The sequence below is a fragment of the Pan troglodytes genome, chromosome 11 (genome assembly GCF_028858775.2).
Source record: "Pan troglodytes isolate AG18354 chromosome 11, NHGRI_mPanTro3-v2.0_pri, whole genome shotgun sequence".
NCBI lineage: Eukaryota > Metazoa > Chordata > Mammalia > Primates > Hominidae > Pan > Pan troglodytes.
Window position 1 is genome coordinate 89,037,696 of NC_072409.2, and position 27,633 is coordinate 89,065,328.

At 38.7% G+C, this 27,633-nt stretch overlaps 1 protein-coding gene across 2 annotated transcripts in view; it reads left to right on the forward strand.

Annotated features, from left to right (window-relative positions):
• Positions 1-501: 501 nt before the first annotated feature.
• Positions 502-27,633, forward strand: part of CAAP1 (caspase activity and apoptosis inhibitor 1) — a 53,047-nt gene continuing 25,915 nt past the window's right edge. The window contains exons 1-4 of one of the 2 annotated variants that reach the window (XM_520516.8): positions 502-2,898; positions 6,715-6,915; positions 8,040-8,124; positions 9,348-9,423. In XM_520516.8, the coding sequence (XP_520516.2) occupies positions 2,596-2,898; positions 6,715-6,915; positions 8,040-8,124; positions 9,348-9,423 (665 nt within the window). In that variant the 5' untranslated portion in view covers positions 502-2,595. Of the gene's footprint in view, positions 3,053-6,714; positions 6,916-8,039; positions 8,125-9,347; positions 9,424-27,633 lie in introns of both variants that reach the window. The other variant, XM_063787911.1, reaches the window with a different exon arrangement.

Consider the following 27,633-nt stretch of genomic DNA (forward strand, 5'->3'; position numbering starts at 1 on the left):
CATTTAACCTTAATTACCTCCTTAATGACCCTATCTCCAAATTCAGTCACATTGGGGTTAGGGATTCAACATATGAATTCTGTGGGTGATGTTATAGGACCATCAGGTTCTATTAACCACTACATGGTACCAGACCAATACATGGAAACAGCAGGAGTTGCAGCAGAGAAAGAGTTTAATAATGGTATGCCAGCCAAGGGAGAAGATGGGAGGGAACCTCAAATCACCTCCCCAGTAAGTTTTTGGACAGGGGTTTTTAAGGGAATTTTGGTGGGTAGGGGGCTGAGGAGCTAGGGGTTGCTGATTGGTTAGGGCATGGGGGATGTAATCATAAGGAGGTAGAAAGTGCATTCTTGTGCTGAGTTCGTTTCTCAGAAGGGGTCTTCAGACTGAGTAGCATCAGTGACCCCACTGATATGGTTCCAATGACTGGAGGAACACCACAGTCTTTTGTCTCGTGCTGGTTTAAATAAAACGATACAGACACAAGTGGAATTGTTTTAAGGAGCGGAGAATTTAATAGGCAAGAAAGAAGAGGCTCCCTCATACAGAACCAGAGGGAAGAGGGCTCCAAGATGAAAGAGGGAACCCTGGGTGCAGCAGACAAGAGCCAGTTATATTATGAGGCTGGAGGAGGTGGTGACTAATTTGCATATGACCCAGGGAATTGGTTTGACCAGGTATGTCATTCACGTAGCCTGCAAAAAAAGTGGCCCTCCCACCCTAGCCTTTTAATATGCGAATGTAGGGTGCCACGATGTTCTACACATGTGGGGATATGTGGGGATGGCCATGTTGCTAGGCACATGTGGGGACAAGAAGAGGGGAATCGCCATATTGAGTAAACCCAGTTTCTAACGGCCTGCATTTGCATATCAAAGCTTGCCAGCCCAGCTTTTTTGCTAGACAAGAAACATTTCTGGAGCTGCTTTAAAAGAAAAAAAACTTCCCAAAGACCCCTTTACCTCTCTATCTGCCTAAAATAATTTCTTAACTCCTGTAACACCATTGGAGTACAGAATCTGGTAAATATCTCAAAATGGAAAACTTGAGATTTCTTAACCGAGTCAAAGATATCTATAAAGCAATAAGCAGCTATAAGGAAGTGGGCTATAGGAAAAGTTGGTTAACGTTTAGCTATGCTTCTACTAAAAGCTTATCTTTTGTCACAAATCCAGCAATTTGGCAGGGCACGATGGCTCATGCCTGTAATCCCAGCACTTTGGGAGGCTGAGGCGGGTGGATCACCTGAGGTCGGGAGTTCAAGACCAGCCTGACCAACATGGAGAAACCCCGTGTCTACTAAAAATACAAAATTAGCCCTGCATGGTGGCGCATGCCTGTAGTCCCAGCTACTCAGGAGGCTGAGGCAGGAGAAATGCTTGAACCCGGGAGGCGGAGGTTGCAGTGAGCCGAGATTGTGCCATTGCACTCCAGCCTGGGCAACGAGAGTGAAACTCCGTCTCAAAAAAAAAAAAGAAAAGAAAAAATCTAGCAATTTAGTTTTATTAAAATTATGATGGTTTCTGGGACACAATTCATAACAGGTTTATAAATGTAACATGTTATTAATTTTATGTATTTTTCCTATCTGTGAACACAACACTCTCAATCCTTTCAGGTATGACTCCAATGAGTGTGATACTTAATGGAACTGGGAACACAGTGGGCTCAGCCCCAGCATTTACCTTACAAGGCCAATTTAAGAGTGGGGCCTGGGGGAAGACAGTTTTCCTAGGGCTGGAAATGTCCCTATTTATTAACCCTAGGCTGGTTTTAGGCATTTAAGTAGTAGTTGAATGACTGAAACAAACAGGAGACAAAGTGAAGGGAAGCTTCTTTAATTGCTTCTCACCCCAGGGAAAGGCACAGAATTACTACCACCCAGCTAGCTTTGCCCCAGGCTGTACCTTTTTCCCTCAGTGGCTAAAGGCCCCTGCTGAAACGACAAAGACCTTGGTTCACGTTTTAAGTGTTCTAGCTCCCTTGTCTTAAAATCTGCCTTCTATTTAGATTACATCCACCCATAAAATCTCATAAAGCTTTGACCCATTCTCAATTTTCAAAAACGAACTCAAGCTCTACTTGTCCATGTCAGACTCTACGCAAGAAATACCTAATTTGCCCAGGTGATGAGGAAAATGAGATGGAACTACTTTTCCCTATTCTCTTTATTGTCATAGCGTTGTTAATATCTTAAGATTTGGAGGTAAACGGAAATGGAGAATCAGCAACTATACTTCAACCTTATTGTAAACAGACAAAACACTAACAATAAAAAGTTTTGAAGTTAAAAGGACGTAAGTTCCACCTTCTATCCTTTGTAGAGATATAAAAACAAAACAAAACAAACTCTGACTAGACAGGCTACCCGCTACACACTCAAATCGACCTCCGCGACCGGAGGGGGAAGCGCAACTGGTTATGGCAACCCCCCTGCCACCCCGGCCCATAACGCTTCACCACGTTCTGTGCCACGGCCGGAAGTGACGCATAACCTGCGACGCCAGTGCCTGCCGCCCACGGCCGCAGGAGTCGGGCTTCGGTCGCACCAGAGACAGCGGACTTTCCTCCGATGGTTGCAGCAGCGGGATCATGACGGGGAAGAAGTCCTCCCGGGAGAAACGGCGCAAACGTAGCAGTCAGGAGGCGGCCGCAGCGCTCGCGGCCCCGGACATCGTACCCGCGTTGGCCAGCGGCAGCAGTGGAAGCACTAGCGGCTGCGGGAGCGCCGGGGGCTGCGGGAGCGTCAGCTGCTGTGGGAACGCCAATTTTAGTGGAAGTGTCACCGGCGGTGGGAGCGGCGGCAGCTGCTGGGGCGGGAGCAGCGTGGAGCGCAGCGAGCGCCGGAAGCGGAGGAGTACCGACTCTTCCAGCGTCTCGGGCTCCTTGCAGCAGGTGCGTGCGCGCCCCTCTGGCCGCTTCCTGGAGCTGCTGCTTTTTCGGAAGAAGTCGGGCTTCCAGAGGGATGGGGCGCAGGCTGGAGCTCACTGCTAGCGCGGCAATCCCAAGGTCGTCCGTCCTTGAGGTTCATGTTCCTACCTAAGTCCTGGTGAGCCCCACACTCCCATCCGTGTCTTGAATCTTGAACTTCAAGTTTCTGGATTTCCTGATCACTTTTTTTTAAATTTATTTTTTAAACTCTTGGCTCCTTCCACTCCTATGGTTTCAGTCTGCCGGAAGAATACGAGTTGGAAGCTAGCCTTCATTTCCCTTGCGAGCCAAACACTTCTCCCTTCGTCTTCACCTTTTCGTAGATATGGTTAACTCCGCATTAGAGATAAGAAAATTGAGGCCCAAAGAAGTTAAACTTTACCCACGGTCACAGAGTTTGTTAATAGCTCCTAGGTTTGAATCCAAATATCTGACTACAAAAGCCATGTTCTTTATACGCCACCAGTCTGCCAAGAGAACGCCGTTTTTAAAAAGTTCATAATTTGTTTGAAAACAAATGAATGAATATGTACTTTAAATTCATTCAATGAGGAAATAAAGGGAAAGCGTCAAGTCCCTTTTCTTGCCCCTCCATTAGTATTTTGATACGCGGCCTCTTTTAATCACTCCTCGTGAGATACGTGTTTTTAAGTTCCTACACTTAAGCTGTATTGTGTTATTCCCGCTGTTGAGTACCTGCATTGTTGTGATAGGCTTCTTTATATACGTGGTTTGTTATTTTTACTGACTGCCTGGTATTGTATTATATTTTTCTGATATTTGGGTGTGCAGGTTTTTTTGTATTGTTGTGACTACAATACAAACACCTTTATGTATATATCTCCTACAAGAGTTATGTTGGGAGAGAGTGTGAGAACTGAAATTCCTGGGTCAAAGTTTATGCTATTAAAAACTTAGTGAATGCCACCAAATGCTTTCCAAATGAGACTTTACAGATTTATAGTCCAAACAGTATATATATAAGAATACCTATTTCTGAGATTCTTAACTAGCTTTTGATGACCATTTTTAAAAAAAATTTCCAGACTAGTGGGTCAAATTAATATTGTTTGTTTTAATTTTTATTTTCCTTATTAGTGAGATTGAACATTTTAATATTTTTACTTGCCATTTGATTCCTTCTTATGTAATTTTCTGTACATATCCTCTGCTCATTATTCTCTTTGGTAGAGTAGAAACAGTTTATGTAGAGATTTTATCAGGTGGTTTTCTGGCATTCTGTTGAGATGATCACATACTTTTTCTCCTTTAATCAGATAATGTAATTTGTTGATAAGTTAGTTGATGTTGAACAGTCTTTGGAGTCTTGGGACAAGTTCTGTTTGGTTTGTTGAGTTTGTTGTACTTGGCTGGAATTCAGTATTTTTACTTTCATGTATGTGTTTCTTTTTTTTTTTTTTTTTTTTTTTTGAGACGGAGTCTCGCTCTGTTGCCCAGGCCGGAGTGCAGTGGCGTGATCCCGGCTCACTGCAAGCGCCGCCTCCTGGTTTCACGCCATTCTCCTGCCTCAGCCTCCAGAGTAGCTGGGGCAACAGGCCTCTGCCACAACGCCCAGTTAATGCTTTTGTATTTTTAGTAGAGACAGGGTTTCACCGTGTTAGCTAGGATAGTCTAGATCTCCTGACCTTGTTATCTGCCCCCCTCAGCCTCCCACCTCGGCCTCCCAAAGTGCTGGGATTACAGCTGTGAGCCACTCTGCCCGGCCGAGTTCCCTATTTTCTTGGGAAGAACTTTATTGAAATGTAGTTGACATACTGTGCAATTCACCCATTTCACATGTACAGTTAAGTGATTTTGTATATATTCAGAGTTGTATAACCGTCACTACAGTCAGTTTTTGTTTTTGTTTTTTTGAGATAGAGTTTCCCTCTTGTTGCCCAGACTGGAGTGCAATGGCGCCATCTCGGCTCACTGCAACCTCCGCCTCCTGGGTTCAAGCAATTCTTCTGCCTCAGCCTCCCGAGTAGTTGGGATTACAGGCACCCGCCTCCACACCCAGCTAATTTTTCTGTTTTTTATTAGAGACGGAGTTTCACCATGTTGGCCAGGCTGGTCTCGAACAGCTGACCTCAGGTGATCCGCTCGCCTCGGCCTCCCAAATTGCTGGGATTACAGGCGTGAGCCACCGCGCCCGGCCTAGTCAGTTTTAAAATATTTTCATCACTCCAGAAAGCAACATTATGTGTAACGTTTAGTTTATATAATATGTGGTGTTTTGTGTCTGGCATCTTTTACTTAGCATAATGTTTTTAAGATTCATCCATGTTGTAGCACATAGGGTTCATTCCTTTGTATCACAGAGATTCATGCCTTTTTATGGTTACTATACCACATTTTGTTTTGTTTTTGTATATTTGTACATATGTACCACATACGTATAGATAACGCTATACAGCATTTCATTTTTCCATTTATCACTTGATGGGCATTTGTGTTGTTTCTGCCTTTTGGCTATATGAATAATGCTGTTAAGAACAAGTACAAGTTTTTGTGTAGACATATCGTTACATTTCTCTTGGGTATGTATCTAGCAATGGAATTGCTGGGTCATATGGTAACTTTTTGAGGAACTGCCAAATCAGCTTCCAAAGTAGCTGCACAATTTTATATTCGTGCTAACAGTGTATGAGGATTCCAGTTTCTCTACATTATTACATTGTAAACTGTTAGAACAAGTGCTGATTCTTTTACTTTTTCAGTCTAATTATCATAGTGTTCATTAAAATTGACCCATTTTAAAACTGCTTTGTAAACAACTATCTGACCTCTGTGGTCAGGGAAGATTTTCCAGAGGAAATGACTGTTGAATTGTCTGAAGTATCTGAATTTGTTAATCTTGTGAATATAGTGTGATAGAGAAAGGAGGGAGGAAAGACTGTCATAGGAAAATGGTATGCAAAAGCCCTGCTTCTGTGAACTGAAGGAAGGAGAATAGGTTACAGTCGAGTAATTCAAAGAAGATTGTGTCCTAAACACAAAGAATGAGCATGAAGGCCAGGTAGGCCATATTACCTTAGGAGCAATGGGAATTCATTGAAGAGTTTTAAACAAGGAGGATGAGTACGTATACATTTTATAAAGTCCTTTCTGCTAACAGTGTACAAAACAAAGAGACCTCAGATTAGATGCAGGGAGTCCCATTAAATGGCTATTGTTGTAACCCAGGCAAAAAATTGTGGTAGTTTGGAACAGAATTATGGCAGTAGATTTGGAGAGACTGGATAGAGTTGGGAGACAGAAAGTAAAATGGACAGAAATATCTTAAATTACTGAAATTACTTGGTTACTTCGATTATGATTATAAAGTTTTAAAAATGATGATAGCTCCTGGTAAGTATGTTACTTTTCTGTATAATATTTGTGATTTGTAACATCTTTACTTCAATTTATTTATATGAATTTAAGTACAGTGATAATGCATACATAGAGCTTTTGGGTGAATGGCCTTTTAGGGGAAAATCCTAATTCTTCAAAAGTCTGAAACTTTAAGAAATTATTCAATATTTACTATACTTTTGTTTGTGTATCCTAAATATCTCTTCCCTTATAGCTATTCCTTGAGTTAATTGCAGTGTGGAGAGAAAAATCAAGTAATATTAAACAGATATTCTCTCCTATGGTTTTGATAAATAATTATGCAAAGAATTTGGGAATTTTTGATGAAGAAGAATTTATTAAATGAAAAAGTATGATGTCATGTACGTATTCTTTATATTTTAAGTAGTATTGTTTAATGGTTCTTTATTCTTTTAACTTTAGGAAACTAAATATATTTTGCCAGCTTTGGAAAAAGAATTATTCTTGGCAGAGCACAGTGACCTTGAAGAAGGTGGACTGGACCTGACTGTGTCATTGAAACCAGTTAGTTTCTATATATCAGACAAAAAAGAAATGCTTCAGCAGTGCTTCTGTATTATAGGAGAGAAAAAGTTACAGAAGATGCTTCCTGATGTGTTAAAGGTACTTCATTACACATCAGACTAGATACATATGTAGAAATACAGCCTTCTTTGTAGCAATTTTTTGTTTTACTTAATGCGGTTTTGTTTGTTTGTTTTTTTGAGACGGAGTCTTGCTCTGTCGCCCAGGCTGGAGTGTGGTGGCGTGATCTTGGCTCACTGCAACCTCCGCCTCCTGGGTTCAAGCAATTCTCTTGCCTCAGCCTCCTGAGTAGCTGGGACTACAGGCATGAACCACCATGCCCGGCTAATTTTTGGATTTTTAAGAGACGGGGTTTCACCGTGTTGGCCAGGCTGGTCTCAAACTCCTGACCTCGTGATCTGCCCACCTTGGCCTCCCAAGGTGTTGGAATTACAGGTGTGAGCCACTGTGCCTGGCCTTAATGCAGTTTTTAATTGGATGTTTACATCTAAAATAAGCTACTTGAAAAGATTTTGTAAAATAGAGAACCATAATATATTTCGTTCTTGGAGCCTTGTGTATTTAAAAATTTGCCAAGAAAAAATGTTTAGGCAAGAAATGTGTTGACCCTGTGGAGATAATTCTGTTAAATGCAGGGAATGATAGTAACTAAATTGGACATACAATCTTTATGGTGCTTTAAGAAATAATGTCACAATATGCTGCTGTGTAACAACAAACAGCAATGGTTAATAATAGCTTATATTTCATTAGATTCACAAGTATTTTTATTTATTTTTGAAAATTATTTAGGGAAATATTTGTTGTTCTAATTTTACAGTTGTAGAAATTGGCCTTGGACACTCAAGTTAAGCCTGAGATCATATATCTAAAGATACAAGACTTGAATATTTAAACCTTTAGAATAATTACTTAACATAAATAGACTGCTTAAGAATAGCTGGGAAACTGACTCACTCTTTAGTTTTTTTCTTTGATAGTAAATACAGCTTTATGCATTACCTTCAAATATACAGTGTTCACATATTAACTGGCAGTTTTTCAGATTTCATCCCAGGAAAAGATGTATGTGAATCTACTTGAGGCTTTAATTTATTTTATTGTAAGATTTTGCTAACTTAAATTTTTATGATTGAAATTTTCCAGTTTACATTGGGGCTGTGTTACATAAATGCATTTTTTAAAAATGTCATTTCCTTTAGAACTGTTCAATAGAAGAAATTAAAAAACTATGCCAGGAACAGTTAGAGCTCCTGTCTGAAAAAAAAATTTTGAAGATTCTTGAGGGTAAGAATACATATTTTTACATTCTGGCAACTTCTTAGTTAATACTATATTCAGCATAAATCCTGAGGTATTCTTTCTCCTACTTGGATATTTAATTTCATTATTGGGTTGTTGTTGAAGAGTATTTTTACTTCTATTTGTACTAAAAAATATAGTTTACATATCAGAAAAGCGTTTCAAGAATAGACAATATATTGTTTTTCCAGGTCAAGTGTATATAGGTAAGAGTATAACTAATAAAATGAAATAAAAAATGTTTACGAAAAATCTGTAAAAAAATTAATTATTGGAAAGGCAAAGATTTCCCTTAAAATGTTTTTAATTTTCTGCTTTAGATTTTTTATAGTGTTTAGTCACCTATTGCATACTGTTTACTCTCTAATAAGACCCAGATATAGAGTTAGAATACTTCCATGCAATTTACCAATATTTGTTTGTCTGCCTATAGTGTGACTACACTTGGTGATACTCATACCTCTAGAATTTTGGATTATCAGGCATTTTTTTTTTTCTTTTGGGACTTTGCAAGGATTTTAGCTTTAACATGACAGAAGAAGAAACAAAAATTGGAGCCTTTCAGTTTCCAGTGATAGCTTCATTTTTAAATGTAAAATTGATGGCATTTTGTAACTCTGGAAATATATACATATGTACATAGTGTGTAAGTGTATATACACACATTGTTGTCTGTATACATTTATATAATAGATAAAAAGCAGGCAATGAGGCCGGGCGCGATGGCTCACGCCTGTAATCCCAGCACTTTGGGAGGCTGAGGCGGGCGGATCACAAGGTCAGGAGTTCGAGACCAGCTTGGCCAACATAGTGAAACCCCGTCTCTACTAAAAATACAAAAATTAGCCGGGCGTGGTGGCGGGCGCCTGTAGTCCCAGCTGCTCGGGAGGCTGAGGCAGGAGAATTGCTAGAACCCGGGAGGTGGAGGTTGCAGTGAGCCGAGGTCATGCCACTGCACACCAGCCGGGGTGACAGTGTGAGACTCCGTCTAAAAAAAAAAAAAAAAAAAAAAAAAAAAAGCAATGAGAAATACCTAATAAGGCATTGAAAAAATTATTTTAAATACAAGCAATTAAAAATTTAAGTTTTGACCCAGTATAAAGTTCTTTAATCTGCATCACTTTTAAAGTTTATACTTTTTAATGTCATGATTGCATCATTTTAATGTTTTTATAAGTGTGCTTTCAATAGTTTCTTTCATTTATAAGGTGACAATGGAATGGACTCTGATATGGAAGAGGAAGCAGATGATGGTTCTAAGATGGGATCTGATTTAGTCAGTCAGTAAGTTTAAAAACTTTCACTTTTATTTCAAAATTTCTTTGTTATTCCTTTGGTGATTTCTTATGTCAAAGATATGATTGTTTTTCTGTGTTTTATTTATAAAATCATTCAATGGTATAGAAAGATTTATTTGTGTACTTGTAATGATTGGTCCTTTTGGTATATGTGAGGATGGAGTTAACTACTTTCAGGATTAAGATGATTTTTTAAAACTACTCCACATAGATATAGAACAATAGCAGTGCCAACCTGAAGCAGAATCACTCCCATTTGGATTTTGAATACACTATTCACGATCCTCACTATTTATTTATTAAGCACTTACTCTACCAGGTACTACATTAAACAGCATAGAACACTTGATCTCATTACAATAATCTATGTATTTATTAATATTAGGCAATAATAGCCTCATTTCACAGAAGAGATAGTTATGTTCATGTAAGTCTGCATATTTTACCTATAAATGTATATTATTTGACTGTCGGGATGATAAAAAAAATACCTGAAGTTTTGGGATGCTGACTAATCAAGAAGCTACATGCTAATTATTAGTTTTTTCTTCATTAGTGCACTTCAAAGTTTCACCTTTTAATTTGAGCATCTATTGATGCTATTTGCTTAAAACAATTAACTATTTTGGTAGTTTCCAAAGAATGACTTGTTCTTTGCAAAGCTTAGCATTTTTCCTGAAGAATATAAGAGATTTGTGCTAGATCTGAAAAAGATAAAGTATAAAATAAAAATAAATACTTGTGTCACAGGCAGTAGTACACATAAGAAGAGGTTACCAGGGGCAGTAACATAGAGAAGTACATAGTTAACCAGAAATACAGAATTTTTTCATAAATGCTATTGGGTAGGAGTGTTATAGGGTAATTTATATGAAAACATAGAGTAGAAAATTTACACATTTTTAATGTCTTACTATTGGCGTTCCTGCAACATACTTAGCTTTAGATCATTTATGTAGTATACTAATTTAGTTCCACTAGTTTAAGCATTTACAAGACCTGTTAACTTTTTAATATTTTAAAGTTTCTTAAATTATCTAAATTAATCACTTTGTTTCTTTTTTAAAAAATTTCTTTGCCCCATTCCCCACGTTGATCAACATTTTGTTTCTTGATGCTACTTACAGAGAATCCTGAATTGAGCTTTTGCTTGATTATATTTGTTATCCCTTTTTAAAAATCTATTATTTTTTTCCAGTTTTTGAGGTGCCATTAGGCTTAAGTGCTTTGCTTCTTCATTCTTGAGCATTAGTGTTACCTTTTCAACTGTTAGAAGCCATTTAATGATGTGTATTAGTCTGTTTTCATGTTGCTGATAAAGACATATCCAAGACTGGGTAATTTATAAGGAAAAAGAGATTTAATGGATTCATAATTCCACATGACTGGGGATGCCTCACAATCATGGTGGAAGGTGAAAGGTGCTTCATACATGGCGGCAGCAAGAGAGAATGAGGGAACCAAGTGAAAGATCTGATGGATCTAAAACCACCCCCATGATTCAGTTATCTCCCACTGGTTCCCTTCCACAACATGTAAGAATTATGGGAGCTGTAATTCCAGATGAGATTTGGGTGGAGACACAGCCAAACCGTATCATTCTGCCCTGGCCCCTCCCAAATCTCATGTCCTCACATTTGAAAAACCAATCATGCCTTTCCAACAGTCCCCCAAAGTCTTAACTCATTTCAGCATTAACTCAAAAGTCTACAGTCCAAAGGCTCATCTGAGACAAGCCAAGTCCCTTCCGCCTATGAGCCTGTAAAATCAAAAGCAAGTTAGTTACTTCCTAGATATAATGGGGATACAGGCATTGGATAAATACACCCCTTCCAAATGGGAGAAATTGGCCAAAATGAAGGAGCTACAGGCCCCATGCCAGTCTGAAATCCAGCGAGGCAGTCAAATTTTAAAGCTCCAAAATGATCTCTTTTGACTCCATGTCTCACATCCAGGTCACACTGATGCAAACGGTAGGTTTCCATGGTCTTGGAAAGCTCCGCGCTTGTTTCTTTGCAGGGTACAGCCTCCCTCCTAGCTGCTTTCACATGCTGGTGTTGAGTGTCTGAGGCTTTTCCAGGTGCACGGTGCAAGTTGTCAGTGAATATACCATTCTGGGGTCTGGAGAACGGTGGCCCTCTTCTCACAGCTCCACTAGGCAGTGTGCCAATGAAGACTGTGTGTGGAGGCTTCAACCCCACATTTCCCTTCTGCACTGCCCTAGCAGAGATTCTCTATGAGAGCCCCGCCCCTGCAGCTAACTTCTGCCTGGACATGTAGGTGTTTCCATACATCCTCTGAAATCTAGGTGGAGATTCCCAAACCTCCTGCAGGTGCACAGTTCTTGACTTCTATGCACCTGCAGGCTCAACCCCACATGGAAGCTGCCAAGGATTGGGTCTTGTGCCCTCTGAAGCACCAAGTCCCTAGGGTACACATAGCAGGGGAGCCCTGAGCCTGGCCCATGAAACCATTTTTCCCTCCTAGGCCTCCAGGCCTGTGATGGGAGGGACTGCCATGAAGACCTCTGACATTTTCCCCATTGTCTTGGCGAATAACATTGGGCTGCTCGTTACTTATGCAAATTTTTGCAGCCTGCTTGATTTTCTCCTCAGAAAATGGGTTTTTCTTTTCTGTGGCATTGGCAGGCTGCAAATTTTCTGAACTTTTACACTCTGTTTCCCTTTTAAAACTGAATGCTTTTAATAATACCCACATACCTCTTGAATGCTTTGCTGCTTAGAAATTTCTTCCACCAGATACCCTAAATCATCTCCCTCAAGTTCAAAGTTCCACAAATCTCTAGCTCAAGGGCAAAATGCTGCCAGTCTCTGCTAAAATATAGCAAGAGTCACGTTTACTCCAGTTCCCAACAAGTTTCTCATCTCCGTCTGAAACCACCACACCCTGGATTTCCTTGTCCATATCATTATCAGCATTTGGTCAAAGCCATTTAACAAGTTTCTAGGAAGTTCCAGACTTTCCCACATTTTCCTGTCTTCTGGGCCCTCCAAATTGTTCTAACCTCTGCCTGTTATCCAGTTCCAAAGTCACTTTCACATTTTCGTGTATTTGTACAGCAGTACCCCACTCCACTGGTACCAATTTACTGTATTAGTCTGTTTTCACACTGCTAATAAAGACATAACTGAGACTGGGTAATTTATAAGGAAAAAGAGGTTTACTGGACTCACAGTTCCATATGGCTGAGGAGGCCTCACAGTCATGGTGGAAGGCAAAAGGCGCTTCTTATATGGCGGCAGCAAGAGAGAATGAGGGAACCAAGCAAAAGGGCTTTCCCCTTATAAAACCATCAGATCTTGTGAAACTTACTACCACCAGAAGAGTATGGGAGAAACTGCCCCCATGATTCAATGATCTCCCACCAGGTTGCTCCTACAATATGTGGGAATTATGGGAACTACAATTCAAGTTGAAACTTGGGTGGGGACACAGCAAAAGTATATCAAATGGATAGCCAATTATAGTAGCTATTTAACTTTTTATAACGATTGCAACAACGACTGTGCATGGTGGTTCACACCTGTAATACCAGCACTTTGTGAGTACAGGTTGAGAGGATCACCTGAGGCTGGGAGTTTGAGACCAGCCTGGGCAACATAGTGAGACCCTGTCTCTACAAAAAATTAAATTAGATGGGGTCTTGCTGTGTTACCCAGGTTGATGTTGAATTCGTGGCCTCAAACTGTCCTCCCACCTCAGCATCCCAAAGCATGGGTGACTCAATTTTGATTTTTAGTCAATGTTTTTTCTAAAGTTATGGAATAGGATTTAAGGTTTAAAGATGAAAGAGAGGGCTTGGCACACTTGCTTATGCCTGTAATCACAGCACTTTGGAAGGCTAAGGTGGGTGGATCACTTGAGGTCAGGAGTTTGAGACCAGCCTGGCCAACATGATGAAACCCGGTCTTCACTAAAAATACAAAAATTAGCCAGGCATGGTGATGTGTGCCTGTAATCCCAGCTACTTGGGAGGCTGAGGCAGGAGAGTCACTTGAACCCAGGAAATGGAGGTTGCAGTGAGCCAAAATCCCACAACTGCACTCCTGGGTGACAGAGCAAAACTCCATCTCAAAAAATAAATAAAGAAAGAAAGATGACAGGTTTTCACAACTTCTGCTGTACTGCTGACCCACTGTGACTCTCCAAGGCTGGTGCCATCTCTAGCTCACTGAACTCTAGGTGAAGGAAAAGGGGACTAAGTAAGGAGGTTGCTATATGGTGGCTCCTACAAAGCAGACTGCTTGCACATTAACTGGTGATAAAGCATCCAGGAAGCAACTGACTACAAAGGCTGCTTACAAGAGTGCACCCTCTCCTGGAGTGGTGAAGAAACCTCATTGTTACAGGCCTGGTACTGTGGCACTCCATGAAATCAGTTGTTTCTGGAAGTCCACTGAACTTCTGAATCACACACTTCCCTTCCACGGTCTGGCTTGAGAAATTGCTCAGGACTTCAAATCAGACCAGTGCGTCCAGAGCGCAGCTATTGGTGCTTTGCGGGAGGCAAGTGAGGCCTATCTGGTTGGCCTTTTTGAAGACACCAACCTGTGTGCTGTCCATGCCAAATGTATAACAATTATGCCAAAAGACACCCCGTGAGTGTGGAGAACATCCTTTTAAGAAACCACTGTGATGGGAAACATTACATTCTCTAAAAGAGAACCCCCCCCCCCGGATTTTTTTCCTATTATTGGTAGTTTTGAGCTTATTTTTTTGCCATAGAGTCAAAAGATATCTGTATTAGTCGGGGTTCTCTAGAGGGACAGAACTAATAGGATATATGTATATGTAAAAGGGAGTTTATTAAGGAGAATTGAGTCACACGATCACAAGGTAAAGTCCCACAATAGGCTGTCTGCAGGTTGAGGAGCACGGAAGCCAATGGTGGATCAGTCCAAGTCCCAAAACCTCAAAAGTAGGGAAGCCGACAGTGCAGTCCTCAGTCTGGGGCCAGAGGCCGAGAGCCCCTGGCGAACACTGGCATAAGTCCAAGAGTCTAAAAACTGAACAACCTGGAGTCTGATGTTCAAGGGCATCCAGCATGGGAGAAAGATGAAGCCTGGAAGAATCAGCAAGTCTACTCTTACATCTTTTCCTGCCTGCTTTATTCTAGCTGTGCTGGCAGCTGATTAGATGGTGCCCACCGATTGAGGATGGGTCTGCCTCTCCCAGTCCACTGACTCAAATGTTAATCTCCTTTGGCAACACCCTCACAGACATACCCAGGAACAATACTTTGCATCCTTCAATCCAATCAAGTTGATACTTAATAACCATCACAGTACCTAAGTATATGATTGTTAGTGAAAAAATAGGGGATAGAAATCAATTATTTCCAGTTTTTCCATTTTTATTCATGTGTGAATTTTTAACGTAAATTCAGGGACGTAAAGCATTAATGCAAGTCAGAATATTTCAGTGAACAAGTTTCAGTGGTTCAACTTTATAATTATAAATAAATCTGTTAAAATGTTCTGGAAAAAAATGACATCATAAACAGCAGTTTTGCCCTTCTTAGAATTTACTACAAAGCAACAACAAAAATAAACAGAAATAGAAATTATCTTGGATGAAATTAGGAGATATCCTTAACTTCAAATCACTTTGAGGAGCTATTCTTAAATGCAGTGATTTTCAAGTAATGTCGTGGAAAGATACCTGTGGAAAACTTCCATGTATACAAATCTCAAAGAATCAGTGTACATTTCTCCAAAGTCAGAGGAAGAGATTCAGGGAAGAAGGAAACTTGAATGTTGCTCCTTTTTTCTTTGACTAATAAGCATGTAGTGTATCTGTTTCTCCAAAGTAAGATGGATGTTGGTTGCAGGTAAGATTTTGGCTTCTTGGGAATCTTGACAAAGATGATAACTACAAAGTGTTTACTTTGGGCTGGATAGGTACTTATTGATTTGCATTGAAGATCCTAGAGGAAAGCGTTGGATTTTTTTTTTTTTAGACAGTGTCTCACTCTGTCCCCCAAGCTGGAGTACGGTGTGCAGTCTTGGCTCACTGAAACCTCTGTCTCCCATGCTCAAGCGATCCTCCCACCTTGGCTTCCCAAACTGCTGGGACTAGAGGCTTAAGCCACCATGCCTGGCCAAAGTGGTGGAACTTGGTTTACTGAGGTCTGAGAACTGTGTGGAAGTGGAGGAAGATGGAGAATGGGAAGGGGAAAGTTAACATGTATCTTGTGTGAATATGCCTGGTTTCTTTCATTTTATAAGTTGAAGATAGAATTGAATGAGCCAGCTGTTTCCTGTCTCTGAGTCTGGGAGAACCTGAAAAAACTGGGGAGTAGATATCTCAAAGTATAGTGGTTTACTTCTTCATTGTGGATCTGTGGAGGGAGAGACTGCTTTGCTTTCTGCCAGTTTTGGAGTAGCTACTAACCCTGAGCCCCAAGGAATTGACCATAATGACATACATAAACACATGCATGAATACATATATAACAACTTTAAAGGATCTTGATATCTAGAGAGAAGATTACTTGAAAGAAACAAAGCACATGCCAAGCTAAATTAAGCTGTTAGAGGAATGAACAATTGCAGGGAATAAAATGAGCTCTTATGGAAAATCAAGTGCAGCATGAAGAATTATTCTTGGGCTGAAAAATATGATTTTTTAAACTAAATTCTGTAAGTTAATCAGAATAGGGGATCGTTACCATTAAGTCCCAAATTAGATCCCTGAAATAATGGATTCACAAAGCAAAAATATGAAAGATGGAAATCATAAGGGAAAATAATCGAGTAAGTTAGAAGGCTTTATCATCCTCATGTATAATAAGTAGGAATCCTAGAAAGAGAAAATGAAACATAGAAAGGAGAGGTAAAATACTAAAACATTAAGAAATTATTAAATAATAATTTAATAATATAGGAAATTTTTCCTGTGTAATAAATACAGGAAAATATAACAAATATAGGAAATATATGTAATAAATACAGGAAAATTTTTCTGACCTGAAAAACAAATTTAAGTCTTCAAATTGAAAGTGCTCACTGAGTTCTAGGCAGGATTGCAGGGAAAAAATAACATGGAAGCAGTTTTTTTTTATTAAGTGAAAAATTTAGCAGCCTTCCAGTCAACAGAACACATCAAAGAAGGAAAAGGATCGGATTTTTCATCCACAACACCAGAAACTGTAATAAGATAATGGAGTAACATGTTCATACAACTGAAATTGAACCCTTGCTCCTATACTTGGTCAAGATACCATTCATTTGTTGGGTGAAAGAAGGATGCAGATAGGCAGGAATGTAGAGATGATATACTCATGTACTCATCTGAGGAAAATACAGTCATGTGACACTTAATAATGAGGAATTGCACTGAGAGATGTATAGTTAGGTGATTTGTTGTTGTGCAAACGTCATAGAGTACACTTATACAAACCTAGATGTTACAGGTTCAGTATCCTTTATTGGAAATGCTTGGGGCCAGAAGTGTTGTGGATTTCAGATTTTTTTTTCAGATTTTGGAATATTTGCATATACATACTGATATCTTGGGGATGGACCCAAGTCTAAACATTAAATTCATTTATGTTTCATATACCTCTTGATACATATAGTCCGAAGGTAATTTTATACAATATTTATTTATTAAACAAATTTTTTTAGAGGCAGGTATCGCTCTTTTGCCCATGCCGGAGTGCAGGTACATAGCTCACTGTAGCCTCAAACTCCTGGGCTCAAGTGATCCGCCTCAGCTTCCCAAGCAGCTGGGACTATAGGCCTGTGTTACCATCCCTAGCTTACTTCTAAATTTTTTGTAGAGACAGGGTCTCACTATGTTGTCCAGGCTGGTCTTGAACTCCCAGCCTCAAGTGATCTTCCCACCTTGGACTCCCAAAGTGCTAGGATTACAGACATGAGCCACTGCACCCAGCCAATTGTATAAAATTAAAGTATTAAACTTCTATGCACCTGCCACAAGAGGTCAGGTGTGGAATTTCCCACTTGTGGCATTATGTTGGTGCTCAAAAAATTTCATATTTTGGAGCATTTTGGATTTCGGATCAGATTAGGGATGCTTAAACTATAGCCTGCTACATACCTAGGCCATATGATATAGCCTCTTATTCCTAGGCTCCAAACCTGTACAGCATGTTATTGTAGTGAATACTGTAGACAATTGTGGTACAGTGGTAAGTATTTATGTATCCAAATATTATCTAAACATAGAAAAGGTACAATAAATGATACACCTGTACAGGGCACTTACCAATACAGAAGCATGACCATTTATATAGAAAGTTTTAAGGAATCTCAAAAAAAAAAAAAAAAAACCCTTCTAGAATGCATATATGATAGAATAATGACCTCCCCCTCACCCAAGAGATATCCAGATTTTAATTCCCAGAATCTGTGAATATGTACTTTCAAAAGACAAAAGAGACTTTGCTGATGTGATTGATTAAGTTAAGGATCTTGAGATGGGGAGACTTCTGGATTATCAAGGTGAGACCAGTATAATCATGAGGATCCTTATAAGAGGGAGATAAGACAGTCGAAGTCAAGAGATGCTGGAAGCAGAGATTAAAATGATGTGCTTGGAAGATGGAGGAAGGATCCACAAGCCAGGGAATATAGGCTGCCTTTTAGAAGCTGGAAAAGACAGGATGGAAGTAGATTCTTCCCTGGATCCTCTGCAAGAAATGCAGTATTACCTACAACTTCATTCTAGTTCTTAAGACTTATTTTGGACTTAACAACCTTCAGAACTGTATGAGGATAAATATATGTTCTTTTAAGCCACTAAACTTGTGATAATATGTTAGAGTGGCAATAGAAAACTAATAAAATGTGCTTGATTAAAACCTGGACAATAAGCCAAAGTTATAGATTGGTTGCCTAGAGCAATAGGGTTATTTTCTATGACCTAAGCGATGTTTTAAAATTTTTGAAATTGTTTCCAACATTCCAAATGAGATCACATCACAATCTGGATTTCTTAGTTGCTTGAAAAAAAATCAGATCAAGCAACTTTCCTGGGCATGCAAAAAATTAGAGCTGACTGCTGCCGTTCTTTATATGACATTGTATTTCAGTGCACTACCTAGTACTTCATTTGCCTGAATGTTTAATATACAAAATGTTTATAAAATGAGACTCTGATTGAAGGGGAAAATACATAAAGGACAAAGGCTGGCTTTAGAAACAATTATATCAGTTTGTCAGCTTCTTATCAACTGAGACATACAGCTTTTTTAAAGAAGAAAAATAATTTCAAATATGTCTAGATTAAAGCAATCTGTGTTATTAAAATACATGAAAAAATTTGATGTTTTCTTTTAGTAGGCGACCTATGCTCTTTTATTATAGTGCTTTTTGTTTTTGTTTTTTGAGACAGGGTCTCACTCTGTTGCCCAATTTTGAGACAAGGTCTCACTCTGTTGCCCAGTCTGGAGTGCAGTGGTGTGATCTCAGCTCATTGCAGCCTCCACCTCCCAGATTCAAGCAATTCTCCCACCTTAGCCTTCCAAGTATCTGGGATTACAGGTGCATGCCACCACGCCTGGCTAATTTTTGTATTTTTTAGTAGAGTTGGGGTTTCACCATGTTGCCCAGGCTGGTCTTGAACCCCTGACCTCAAGTGATCCACCTGCCTTGGCCTCCCAAAATGTCTTTTATTATAGTTTTAATTAGAAAGAGACATAACATCAGTAAAATTGTCTAAGAAGCTGTAAAGTGACATCTTTCAGTATGAGGTGTACATATATGTGTGTGTGTATGGTATTTAACATACCCTGTGTATGTTAGTTTTCTTACATTAAATATTTTAAGATACAGAATTATGCACAAGTGTTTATGAACAAGCTTTAAAGATTATAAATTTATCTTTACAGTTTATCTTCTTATATTGCCAGCTTTATATATTCAAATTCTATTTCTCCTCTAAGGTCAGCTTACAAATGTATTGTTTTTTTCCAGATTTCTCTTTCTGTTGCTGTTTTAAAGATTATTTCCCTACTCTTACCATACCTTAAGATAGCTCCTTTTTACTACCAATAGTAACAAAGCAGTAGTCATAAGAAATTTTTGTTAGTGTGCCAGTTTGAAACTTGAAATTAATGAGAGTGACAAAAATTTTAATGGGGATGAAGATTAGGAACTGTGAAGATACAACATCCATCATTTCTAAATACCTTCATTTTTTAAGTGAGAAAATTGATTTCATGGAGGTAATTAATAGAAAGGTGGTTACGAGAGGTTGGGGTGGGTGCAGGGAGCGTTTGGGTAAAGAAAGTTAGTTCAGTAGGTACAAAAGTATAGTTAGATAAGAAGGAATAAGTTCTAGTGTTCAGTAGCACAATAGGGGTACTGTAGTTAACAATAATTTATTGTTTATTTCAAAATAGGTAGAAGAGAACATTTAGAATGTTCCTAGCACAAAGAAATGTTGAGTTTGAGGTGATGGATATTCCAGTTATGCAGATTTCATCATTATTCATTGTATGCTTATATTTGAAATATCACATATACCCCATAAATAAGTACAACCAGTAGGTATCTGTAAAAAAAATTTTTTTTTTTTTTTTTTTTTTTTTTTGAGACAGAGTCTCACTTTGTTGCCCAGGCTTGAGTGCAGTGGTGTGATCTAGGCTCACTGCAAGTTCCACCTCCCAGGTTCACGCCATTCTCCTGCCTCAGCCTCCCGAGCAGCTGGGACCACAGGCGCCTGCCACCACATCCGGCTAATTTTTTGTATTTTTAGTAGAGATGGAGTTTCACCATGTTAGCCAGGATGGTCTCAGTCTCCTGACCTCGTGATCTGCCCGCCTCGGCCTCCCAAAGTTCTGGGATTACAGGCGTGAGCCACCGTACCCGGTGCAGGTATCTGTAAAATTTTTTAAAGAGTGAAAAAAGGCGAGGAATGGTATTGTCACCTTAGGGAAAAGAAAATGAGCAAATTTATATTTTATTTCAGGTTGTCTAAAAACTTTAGCATGTATAGTTTTATAGTGTTTTAAAACTATTAGGAATTGTGACAACATTTGTAAAAGTTACAGATTAAGACAAAACCGCTTAACAATGCAACAATTTTAAGTAAGTAGGTAATATGAAGTCTTGGAATTAGAGTGTTGTCTTTGATCGGAGATGGGCTGGGAAAAAAGCTTTATTCCAGTTAAAATAGCACTGAAAATGAGAACAGGTATTAGTTTGGCCTGTAATATTAGATGATTATGTTCCAAAGAATGTGCTTATAATGAAATTTAAGTCTTGAATAGCACAATAAAATAATCAGGATTGAGATTTCATATATAAGGAATAAAAGTATAAATACTGTAGGGAAATCTTAGCAGTTTTAAAATTGCTTTCTCTAAATATCTTTATGAATTTTAAATGAATGTGCTTTTATTGAGTGATTTTGAGGGAGATATCAGTGAAAATGGTGCTGCATTTTCCTACAGATAATAAACAGTGTTGAGATAGTATCATAGTTGTAGAAGATAAAGAAATTTTAAAAATCTCAAGTTCTCAAAATAAGTTAAAACACAAAGTAGGTACTTTTTCTTTTTGAGGCAGCTGCTCACTTGTCACCCTGGCTGGAGTGCATTGTCTCAATCACGGGTCACTGCTGAAGTGATAAGTGATCCTCCCACCTCAGCCTCCTGAGGAGTTGGGACCATAGGCATGAGCCATGACAACCAGCTAATTTTTAAATTTTTTGTAGAGACCATGTGTTGCCCAGGCTTGTCTCAAACTCCTTGGCTCAAGAGATCCTTCTGCCTCAGCCACCCAAAGTGCTAGGATTATAGGCATGAGCCACTGCACCCAACCAAAGTAGCTTCTATATGAGTGTTTTGGAGCTGTTGTTTCTAGCCACTACTGCTTCTTAGTAGAGGATGGGTGTGTTCTAAATTAGTTACCAAATTTTAATTTCAAATTATTAACTTGAAAAAGATATTCCTAAATAGGCCTTACATTTAGGCAATATGTATAAATGGAACCATTTTATTTCCATGAGAATATTTAAATATCTAGTATATTCTTTAGGGAATTGTTTGTAATATGAGTAAATCTTTGATAAGAATTATTTTAGGGGATGGTGGCTTATGCCTGTAATCTGAGCACTTAGGGAGGCTGAGAGGGGAGGATTGCCTGAGCCCAGGACATTGAGGCTACAGTGAGCTTTGATTGTGCCACTGCACTCCAGCCTGGGCAACAGATTGACACTCTGTCTAAATATATATATATATATATTATATGTATATCTATCTATTTAAAATCTCCATTTAAGTTGCCTGTTTTATAAATCTGAAATATGAGTGCTTTTGTTTACAATAGAATACATATGTATTCTTAAAATATAAATTGGTTAAAAAGCAAGTTGGTGTCATGTAGTTACTAGTTACTACTGAAAGTGTACTGGTTACTAGTTATACTAGATTTTAGTACATTGTTTAACAGTTAGGTTTCTTATGTAGTCTGCAACTTATTCCACCCTTCAAAACAGGAGTTTCCTGCAGACTGCTATTTATGCTCAGGGTAGGCATTTAGAGAAGATAGAATGAAAGAACACAGTGCATAAATGTAGGAGGTTTAATGACTGCTTTTGCAGTAAGATATTTATTCTTGAAAAATACTGGCTATTCCTTTCGCTCAATCAGTTGTCTTATTGAGAGCAGTAACTAGAGTTACCTGTATAACCACTCTTTATATTGCTGAACCCTAGCAGTGATATGTGGTAGAACTCTTGCTGTTTGTTAGTTTAATAAATTTTCAGGAGTGTATAGAGTTACATAGCCCATCCACTTACATAGCCCAATTGAAAGCCAGAGATTAGCAGCTGCATTAGATTTTTTATTTTTTAATTAATTAATTAATTTATTTATTTATTTATTTTGAGATGAAGTCTGGCTCTGTCGCCCAGGCTGGAGTGCAGTGGCATGATCTTGGCTCACTGCAACCTCCGCCTTCCAGGTTCAAGTGATTCTTCTGCCTCAGCCTCCTAAGTAGTTGGCACCCGCTGCCCTGCCCAGCTAGTTTTTGTCTTGTAGTAGAGATGGGGTTTCACCATGTTGGCCAGGCTGGTCTCGAACTCCTGACCTCAGGTGACCCACCCACCTCAGCTTCCCAAAGTGCTGGGATTATAGGCGTGAGCAACCATGCCTGGACTGCATTACTTTTTCTACTGAGCTATTATAACACAGCTACTCACCATCTTTTTTTTTTTTTTTAAAGACAGAGTTTTGCCGTGTCACCAAGACTGGAGTGCAGTGGCACAATCTTGGCTCACTGCAGCCTCTGCCTGGCGGGTTCAAGTGATTATCCTGCCTCAGCCTCCTGAGTAGCTGGGATTACAGGCGAGTACCACTGTGCCTGGCTAATCTTTGTATTTTAGTAGAGACAGGGTTTCACCATGCTGGCCAGGCTCGTCTCTTAACTCCTGAACTCAGGTGGTCTGCCCTCCTCTGCCTCCCAAAGTGTTAGGATTACAGGCATGAGCCACTGTGCCCGGTCTCTTTTATTTTTAATAAGGGAAAAACATCCATGTCCTTTTTGATGAGTTGGAGCCACCCAGTAGGTTTAGCTCATGTCATTAGAATACTAAGAATTTGAATTGTTTCAATTTAGATGACATATATTCCCTGAATATGTATGTATAAATAACTTTCAGAGGGTCAATGGTGTTCAGCCAAATGATAACCTCTCTCAGTAAGTGTCAGCAAAACTGAACTTGTTGGGAATAAAAGAGTCCTCCTTAAACCACTGTTAATAAACTTGCATGCAATAAAGTATTTGAGTAAAATTTACTGTGCTCTATAGAACTGCATTGATGGGCAGCATAAATCTGCAGTACATACCTAAGGAAATATTTTTATCAAAAATATAGACCTGCGGCTGGGCGCGGTAGCTCACGCCTGTAATCCCAGCTCTTTAGGGGGCCGAAGCGGGTGGATCGCTTGACGTCAGGAGTTTGAGACCACCCCAGCTAACATGGTGAAACCCCATCTCTTCTAAAAATAGAAAAATTAGCTGGGTGTGATGGCGCATGCCTATATTCCCGTCTACTTGGGAGACTGAGGCAGGGGGATCACCTGAACTGGGGAGGCAGGGGGATCACCTGAACTGGGGAGGCAGAGGTTGCAGTGAGCCGAGATCGCGCCATTGCATTACTCCAGCCTGGGCAACAGAGCAAGACTCCTTCTCAGAAAAAAAAATATATGTATATACACACACACACACACACACACGTATATATGTGTGTATTTATACGTGTGTGTGTGTGTATGTGTCTATATACACACCCCTGAGATCTAGGCGTCTTGGGAATTACCCACTTAGGAAATTGACCTGTGATTCAGACAACTCAGATAACCACTCTGGAATGCATCGATTGTTATGTACCAGTTACTTATTTGCTTAACTCTACGTAGAGAAATTTTAACCTACAAAAAAGACAGCAGTAGGATGAACCCTTGCATATTTATCACTCACTGTGTCCCTTCCATATTATTTTAAACAACCTCCTCCCAGTTTTTCTAATCTGATTACTTTGAAGCAAATCTTGGTGTAGTTACTTTTAAATAGGAAGCAGATAGGCACCTTTCCAGAATCTATAGAACTTTTCCTTAGAATGGCAGGGCATGAGCTTGTCAGAATCCCCAGATGGGGTCTTCATTTCAATCAGGTGTTATGCTTGGCAACGGTTTCCCTGTGGGGAACTTTGAGGGACTTGGGAAGCATTGTTATCTGTTTTTGTAGCTGCCTCTGCGTTTAAAAAAAAAAAAAAAAAAAAAAAGTTATTCTTTCTATTACAGAAACCTAACTTTTAAACTGTATCTATTGTCATTTTTCCATCAGTCAATTTACTGCCTCATCCTGCTGCTCAAGCACTGGGTTAGATGATTAGCAGGTATTTTTCCTTTTTTCTACTCTTTCTCTATCACCTTTTTAAAAAATTGAAGTTTCTCTTAATCACTTAACTGATTTGTTTTATTAATTGTTCATTTCATTTGAAAAATAAATTCACTAATGTTCACAGTGTCCTAAATTGGTTGTTAATAACTTCTCTCTAATAATGCCCATGTACCTCTCCCACCATTTAAACTGTTGGCTTACCAAGAGTTACTCATCTGTGTTTCCAAGGCAATTTATAATTGTGTAATTTAAATATGTAAACAGGTTAACTATTAATAAGAAAAGATTAATTGATTAGATTGTTTTGAGTTTGGGAAAACTCGAGTTGCTGAAAAGTTGTACTCAATTAGCTGTAGGGAAACAGAATATCTGGAGGGACATTGTATAAATATAAATGGTTTTTTTTTCCACATTCAGATTTTTTCATTTTAACTAAGCCAAAACTAGAAATGTCAACAATGGTTTATGTGAGTAGAATGATATGGAGCTCTATTCCATGAATTTGTATTAAAGGTAAGGCCATGGCCCCATATCCAAAGATTGGTGAATTAAAGATGTGTTTTTAATTTTAAGTTAATAAAAAATGCTCAGATTTACATATTTTACTTTAAAAAAGTGTTTCCTGTGGTAATAAGTTTCTGTTTTACAGAAGTGACATTTTCTATCTGAGTTAAATAAAAGGAATTTCACCGTTATTAGGTTTTATTTTGGTTTATTTATTTTTTTTTACTTTTTATTATGAAAATTATCAAGCATATAGAAAAGTAGAAAGAATAGTGTATCAACTCCCATATACCTGTCATCTAGATCTAACAATTATTATAGTTTTCCACATTTGCTTCATCTATTTTCTTATAGTATTTTCAGTATATTAGATATTTTAAATCTAATTTTTTAATTTTAATATTTGTCTATGCAGTCATATCTTTATAACACTTAACGTAATTAGCAATAATTCTCTAATATGTGATATTCATTTCATATTCAGATTTTCCCAGATGTTCCGTAAAGGTCTTTTACATGTGGTTTCTCTGAAGCAGAGTACAAGCAAGAGTACACATTGCATTTAGTTGTTCTCTCTCTTAAGTCTTTTTTAATGTAGAACTGCGTCCACCTTCCTATTGTCTGTTGTTTGCTTTTTTATTAATAAATGAACGTGTTGAAGAAAGTAGGTAAGTTGTCCTGTACACCTGTTGGCTTTATCTGATTGTATCTTCATGGTGTTATTTGACTTGTTCCTATATCCTCTGAGTTTTCTTGTAAGCTGGGATTTATTAACTTTTTAAAATTATAAGTGTGTTAGTTTCCTATTGCTGCTATAACAAATTACCACAAACTTAGTGGTTTAAAGCAACACATATTTATTTTCTTATAGTTCTGGAGGTCAGAAGTGAAAATCAGTTTTTCTGGGCTGAGGTCAAGGTGTCAGCAGGGCTGGTTATTTCTGGAAGCTCTGAGGGGAGAATTCATTTTCTTGCCCTTTTCAGCTTCCAGTTACTGCTTATATTCTCTATCTTGTGGCCCTTTCCTTCATCTTCAGAGCATATCACATCATTCTCTGCTTCCAGGGTGATATTGCCATTTCTTCTAACTCTGACTTCTCTTACATCCTTATAAAATGATTACTGTGACCACATTGGGCTCATCGGAATAATGCAAGATAATCTCCCCATTTCAAGATCCTTAATCACAATCACAAAGTTTTTTGCCATATGAGGTAACATTCACTAGTTCTGGGGAATTAGAATGTGGGCATATTTGGGGGGGCTGTTATTCAGCCTAGCATAATAAGGAAGGAATAGTATGAAACTGAAGATAACTCTTATTGACTTTCAAATAAAAGCAGAGTTGTATGTACATAAATAGTAGATAGATAAATTCAAATAGTACACAAGTTTAAAATAAAGATAAAAACCTTTCTGTTTCACCTTCTGATCTCACCCCATCCTCCTCCCATACTTGTTCTTTCTCCAAAGCAGTCCCATACTTCTAAAACTTTTTTGTGTCAAGGACCCTTGGAAGTCTAGTGAAGCCTATGGATTCTTTCTCAAAATGATGTTTGCCCTTTTTTTATTTTAAATTCATGGATTAAAACAGAATTGGAAAGGAAATTAATAATAAAATAGTTAATATTAAAATATTTTGCAATATGGTAATATACTTATGGACATATTAATAAGATCTAGCAGCAGTTCTAATAACTTTAATAATTTTAAAGTATAGGTTAAGTATAAACAGTATTTTGGATGTGTGCAACAACTATATTATGTGAAAATATGTTGATTTCTAATGATGACAGAATCACAGATAATGCTAATACCTAAAAAAAAATGGATTCTAGTGAAAATACAGATGGAATTTTTCCCCATCTGTGGTAGGCTAAAGAAAATCCCCCCACATAGCCACATCTTAATCCCTAGAATCTGTGAATGTTAGTTTTTATAGCAAAAGGGACTACAGATATGAATAGGTGGGATGGTGAGTTGGGAAGATTTTCCTGTATTGTTTTTGTGGGCTCTAAATGCAATCACTCGCATGTATCTTTATATCCAGTGTCCTTATATGAGGGAAACAGGAGGAGATTTGACAGTCTTTGAGAAGACTATATGATAGAAGCATAAGGAAGCAGAGTCAGAGATGTTGGCTTTGGAGATAGAAGAAAGGGCCTTAAGGCCTGTGAAACAGTGTCTTCTATAGAGCAGCGATCCCCAACCTTTTTGGCACCAGGAACTGGTTTCATGGAAGAAGATTTTTCCGTCAGGGAATATGTGGGGAGGATGATATCAGACTGAAACTGTTCCACCTCAGATTATCAGGCATTAGATTCTCATAAGGAGCATGCAACCGAGATCCCTTGCATGTGCAGTTCACAATAGGGTTCACATTCCTATGAGAATCTAATGTGGGGTGGAGCTCATGCCGTAATGCTTGCTTGCCCACCACGGCTCACCTCCTACTGTGCGGCCCAGTTCCTAACAGGCCACAGATTGGTACCGATATGTGGCCCAGGCGTTGGGGACCCCTGCTGTAGAGCATCTGGAGGGATTGTGGCCCTGCCAATATATTGATTTTGGGTAATTTGTAGTGATTTTGGGCTTCTGGCCTCCAGAATTGGGAGATAATAGATTTTTATTGTTTTTCAGTCAGCAAGCTGTGGTAGTTTATTACAAAATTCATAGGAAACAAATACACTAGGCAAATTCACAAATCTCCTGAATTCAATTCGTATACCTGGCAGTAAAGAGGTGGAGATGGTCCAAGAATCCATGTTAAGGTCCCAAGCTTCAAAGGTAACCACT